General features: G+C 37.8%; 1 protein-coding gene across 5 annotated transcripts in view; it reads left to right on the top strand.

Annotated features, from left to right (window-relative positions):
* The window catches only part of LOC121314438 (protein SSXT-like), a 28,256-nt gene that overhangs the window by 14,038 nt on the left and 7,937 nt on the right, over positions 1 to 6,281 (top strand). For 3 of the 5 annotated variants that reach the window (XM_041247712.1, XM_041247709.1, XM_041247713.1), the window contains 3 exons: positions 1,881 to 2,102; positions 4,059 to 4,229; positions 5,273 to 5,350. In XM_041247712.1, coding sequence (XP_041103646.1) covers positions 1,881 to 2,102; positions 4,059 to 4,229; positions 5,273 to 5,350 — 471 coding nt within the window. The remainder of the gene's footprint in view (positions 1 to 1,880; positions 2,103 to 4,058; positions 4,230 to 5,272; positions 5,351 to 6,281) is intronic. The other 2 variants (XM_041247711.1, XM_041247714.1) reach the window with 1 other exon arrangement.

Here is a 6,281-nt window from a genome sequence, read left to right on the forward strand (position 1 = left end):
ATGTGTGTCTTTTCGTTCACGTAAAGTCAGAAAAAACAACATATGAATCCAAATTAACGTGTATTTATACTAAAGTAATACAAAAAAGACTACAAAAGATTTAGAAGTGAGAAGTTTTTCGAGATTTACAATTATACTGTTTTTTTATAAATCCAAATTAACATGTATTTATACTATAGTAATACAACAAAAGATTTAGAAGTGAGTAGTTTTTCGAGATTTACAATTATACTGTTTTTTTCTGACTTTATGTGAACGAAAAGACACACATTTGCCCATTTTCCCATTGGAAATAGTGATATTTTGAAATATCACTGTCCTGGTCACAAAAGCAAAGTTTGTGGGGAATAATAGCCATGTTCTATACTTTTGAGGCATAAGCAATTAAAATAACACTTACTACCCAGGAACAAAAAAAAAAAAAAAAAATTGTTACACAGTGTTATATGTATTCCCTCAGTATCAGAATTGATATGGCCAGCATTCATAAGGAACAGCCAACAATCAGGTACAAATTTAATGTATGCTTAAAAATGTATGCTTTTTTTTACTACTTTGAGTCAGACCCTACATTGGTGGAGTGGTGTGTGTCCCTGTTGTGGAATAGTGCAACGGGGGTATTAATAATACAGGAAGGAGAGTTTGATTTCATACTTTTTTGTTTTCACATCAATTATTGCACTTGTATGTCCCAGTAGAGAACCCAGCAAATCTAACTTCGTAAGGAAATTGTTTGGCCATTCCAATGAAGGTTTGAAGAAGCATGTTACATTTGAAATGATTAAATATTGAAATATCCTTGTCAAATATGTAAGTATTGAACCATTCAGAAAAATAAGGGAATTATTCAGAGATCACAGCGCTCTAGGCAGTGAGCAGAAAAAAGGATTCCCTCCAGGTCTATAGCTGATGCCATAATGCCTCTTATCTTTTGTACAAATGTATTATATACTAGCATTTTTTACTTGTGTAAGGGCATATTGCATTCAAATTTGGTAAAATCTTTTATTTTGATGAAGCAGTCTTAAGATTTTGACTACTATCACATCCCTTTTATATTGAGTGCCTCATGCATACAAGTAGTTCTCAGAAGCGCAGGTCAGAAGCATGGCAAGCTAAGAGGTGCATCCAGTACTCAGTATTCTCTAGGTGCACTATTATAAGAGGCATGACTAGAATCAGGAATTAAGAGTAAATATTTAAAGCATGAGGAGATTGAGCAGAATATCAAAGTGCTGTACATTTGTAATCATTCACATTTTATATGGTGCACCAGAATATAAATCTGCGTAACTGGAATTATCGTATTTCACAGTACTTAAAAAGCATTCCCAATATCATCCAAGTAGACAGTAGACCACAAATTTAAGTGTGTGTGTGTGTGTGTGTTTTTCTCTGTAATTCAAACTAGTTCAATTACACTGGTTAATCTGAAAACCTCTGACTCGGTCAACGGAACCCAATTAATAAAATTCACATTTTTACTGCTTCTGAATGTGTTCCGATGAATCCGCTTTCACTTGATTTTTGCTTCATTTATTTAACAGCCATCTCAGAACTTCCATGGTGTTTGAGTAGCACGCCATGTGCACTTTTTGCAAGTTATTAATTTGGCCCATAAACGTTCAGAAACCCAGCAAAATCACCAGGTAAATAATTACTTACTGACTCAACAAAGTGGTTTAATTTTGCGACACTGCTGTAAAGGAAAACTGGATCAGTACTGTCTCCTCCCCCCAGCACGCACACACGCAGAGAAGCATGTTTTTCTTTTTTGTTAAGGGTGAACAAACAATGAAGATTTTCATCCTGTAATGTTGAAATTTAAGGGTGTGAAAATAGTTTTCTTAAGAGAAACATGTATCTTTTTTTGTTTTAAGGACCCAATCACATGCCCATGCAAGGACCTGGACCAAACCAGCCTAACATGCCAAACAGCTCCATGAACATGCCACCTAACAGCCATGGATCAATGGGAGGCTACAACCATTCCGTCCCATCCTCACAGAGCATGCCTGTACAGAACCAGATTAATATGAATCCAGGACAGCCTATGGGTAACTACGGCCCTCGACCAAACGTGAACATGCAGCCAAACCAAGGTATTCTTTAGAAGAAATATCCTGAATATTGAAGAATGCAAAATTTGTGTTTTATCTTCTTTCCCCATCAAGCAAAATACTTTCTTTTTAATACGACCAACTTGATAAAATAATTATCTGCCAACAGTATTCAGCTAGATGGCATATCAGTCTTTATTTTTCAGTTCTTTCTGTTTTCTGTGAGAAATATATATATATGCACACTACACATTGGACGCAATGCACTTTTCATCAAGTAACAAGATACTATCGCAGCAACATGACCATATACACTTTAAGCGACACAGATGTGACAAGTTTGATTACTCTCAGACCTATAAAACTATTAGGGCTGTGTTTGAAGGTTTGTTTGCTAGCCAGGAATTCGAAGGTAGTTTTAAAACTTTGAAGGTTTGTCAGCCGTCATTCATGAACTGTGTTGTGTTTTTTTTCTCATTTTGAAAATATGCCACAACTATAAATTGCACATTAAATGTCACTCATGCAAAAATGGGATTACATATAAAAAAGTTGTATTAAAATCCACTACGAAATCATTATATGTAGCAACTCTGTATGGTGCCTCTGCCGTGTGGACCAGGGTGTGGTATCCAAAGCAAGGGACGGGGGGACGTTTCCTATAGCGGTTGTAGTGCTTCAGTAAAGTATGTATTGAATACCTAGTGTACAAGACGGTGTAAGAGAAGTGCTATGGTAGAATGTTTGAAACATACCAAATATACACTAACGCTAATAATTGTAATTTCGGAGATTGTAATTTTGAGATTTATTTCGTCCGCCCCTCCAGCTCGTGTTATCCAGAGGCAAACCTTTCATTTCTTCATTCGCCACCTCAACAGCAAAGCACTGTGTAGCGTAAGCTGTACTGAAAGAAATGTCATGAAACCCCTCTGCTGTTTGGGAATTCTTTTTTTTTTTTAAATGTCCAGACGACCAAAAAAAAACTTTGTATGCAAACTGTGCAAGTGACTGTTGACTGTATCATGAAGACACAACCAATCTCCGGGATCACCTTGACAAGCGTAAGTTCATAATCGTAGTAGCAGTAGTGGTAAAATGTGACTGATTACCTGCTTGGAACGGCAACTGTTAAACAAAGCTTTGCTTTGCCGAAGTCCGCTGCAGTTGTTGCTGCTGCAGTGCAAGCTTACTGTGTACATCACAAGTAGCCTCAATTATGTGTAAATAAATGTGCATTTTTGTTTAATTTATAAAAACATGATTACTGTTCTATATAATGTATTTTTAAACTACATGTTAATGTTTTATTTCATTTATATGGATTACCTGTAAAGTAGGATTTTGAATCAAATATAGACAAGTAGAGACGTCGCCAGTAAATTGTGCAAATTAGTATCTTCGGTAATGTTTTCTGAACCTTCGAAGATCAAAATGTACCCGAAAAAGTCTATGTGCGATTTGACAAAACTATGATCAAGACTGGTACATATTCGACGATGTGGTTCTTCTCTGACGGTATTTCAGCATATGTGACAGTAAATTAACATACCAGGCTTATCCAGTTCCTTCAAAATGGACTCCCATATATTATTTTTCCTCTCTGTATCTTTATAATTGCGATGATCTTTGTAAAGTTCTGTGTTTTTAACGGCAAGTATTTTTTTCCTCTGTTGCTTTGGATACTGCTTCACTCTGGTGGAGACTGTGCATTTAAGCTGTTCTCTGATTGGTCAATTCCCTAGTTGCCTAGATTCAATCCTGTTTATTTCTTGTCACTTCTGTTTTGCCTGACATTTGCCTATGATGTGAACGATGCTTATCAAAAGTACAGGTTCTGTTCATGTTGTCGCATCTCTGCCCGTTTTCTCTTGTCGCATCAGGTCTGGTGTGTAGCCACTTTTAACCTGTAAATCTGCAGTCAGGACTGTGCTAGTTCTTCCAGTAGCTTTTGTGTGCAGTTTTTAGTGACTTAATAGTGGATGTGTGTCCTTTTAGCAGGTCCTATGATGCACCAACAGCCACCTTCTCAACAATACAGCATTCCTCAGGGAGGAGGGCAGCATTACCAGGGCCAGCAGAACCCTATGGCAATGATGGCCCAGGTCAGCCAAGGCAACCATGTAATGGGACAGAGACCTATGCCTCCGTACAGACCGCCACAGCAAGGTAAGAATGGCAAGAATTCTGTCTCAGTTTCTGTGGATTTTATTTTGCTGTATGTCTGATGTTTATAACCAAGGGCCATTATTTCTCAGTAGCTGCTTTATACATATAGCATCAAGGCTTTGAGGCAGAGTCACCATGTATCAGATATGCCTCATGTACAAGTGATATTAGTTGTCGCACATATCGTATTCATGAGCATTAGGGCTTGCATTTCACTTTTTCAGAATGTAAGATGGGAGGGGCGGACTAAAAAGTTACAAATCCAAATTTAAAAATAAAAACTGACACCAAATTAATGTCTTACGCTTTTTATTTTTGTTTTCCTAATCAAAACGTCAGGGTCAATGCTCCCCTTTTTTCCTGTAAATCGCCTTGGATGAAGCCATCTGCTAAATGAAGAAATACTCATAAAACATGCAAAAAAACATTTAAATACCCATATATTTGAATAAAAAGTAGCTTGGTTTGTGCAAAGCTCTCACTTTAAACTATCTACAGCTGCATATATGCAAGAAATAGATGAGAGGTGTGTAAAAATCACTTTAGATACCATATAAACCCCAAGAGTGATACTTTGAGGGTTGATTAATGGCATTAAGTTAGACAAAGTGATGCTAAAACAGTAACTTAATGATTGTACTCACTTGTTTGTTGCTTCATTCTGCTAAATAATCTATAATTAACCATTCTGTTTTGCTTAATTTTTATTTGAAATGGACTTGAATTGCATTAACTGCTCATTTAATTCTGGAGTTTATCGTTGTGTTTTCGTTATTTTCACTCGTTTTAAGAGTTGTCCTTTTCAGGATAAAATAGCCAGTACGGAGTAATGACTGATAGCAAGTCCTGCATTTAAAATCTCCTTGATTTGTAACAAAGAAAAAAAAAATCTGTCCTGAATTGCCTGATTCTACTATTATTTTTGTCACTCCACAGGCTTGATTTGGTTCCATGAGGAGTATTTTGTTTTATATATTGGATTTGTGTTTGCAGTCATTGTCTTGCTGGAATTGAAATGCTCCATTCCGTTTTTATTTCTTCAGGTCCTCCTCAGCAGTACGCTGGCCAGGAGGATTATTATGGGGAGCAGTACAGTCATGGCTCGCAAGGCTCTGCAGAAGGTGTGTGTACACAGTATATCCCGAATAGTAATCTGTGTCCTGTTTCATTTACGATGTCTCAACTACCACAATAACCTGGATGGATAGCCTAAAATTCACCCTTGCAGAATCAATTTTGCAAAACACATAAGTCTTAGTGTTTTTTTAAACCGTCCATTAATCCAGCGCGCCAGATAAGAAGAGGTATATATATATAGTAAACGATCCTCGCACTCACGGAGTTCGTTGCCCCTTTAAGATAGACCCAGGACACAAAAATTTATTTTTTACGGCGCTGACGCGCACTTTTTAATAAACACAGAAATGAAAACAAAACAAACGCCTAGCTCCCTCTTGGAGCTCTGACTAAACATAGACTGGTTCCTCACTAAACCACAGGACGGCTAAGCCGTTTACCTGACAAACACCAAAACGGGCTTCTCTCAGCACTCTCTTCAATACGACTGGACACACACGCAGTCGGGCTCTTCACTCAGCACTTCACCTTCAATACGACTGGACACACACGCAGTCGGGCTCTTCACTCAGCACTTCACCTTCAATACGACTGGACACACACGCAGTCGGGCTCTTCACTCAGCACTTCACCTTCAATACGACTGGACACACACGCAGTCGGGCTCTTCACTCAGCACTTCACCTTCAATACGACTGGACACACACGCAGTCGGGCTCTTCACTCAGCAGCCCCGATCAGTCTGGCTGCCTTCCCAATACCCTGCACCTGTCTCTAATTTATAATTACGATCAGGTGCCGAGGATTAACTAAATCATTAAAACAATTACACAATTAAACCCCATAACACCCAAATGTGCATTCTCACAAGGTTTTTAGCAGGGACGATTATTAGACCCCCTCCCTGTAACCTTACCATATTATCTATATAATACCGTTTTGATATTTTTTTCAGAGATAAAAAAGTCTCTGGCA

Source organism: Polyodon spathula, chromosome 4 (genome assembly GCF_017654505.1).
Source record: "Polyodon spathula isolate WHYD16114869_AA chromosome 4, ASM1765450v1, whole genome shotgun sequence".
Classification (NCBI taxonomy): domain Eukaryota; kingdom Metazoa; phylum Chordata; class Actinopteri; order Acipenseriformes; family Polyodontidae; genus Polyodon; species Polyodon spathula.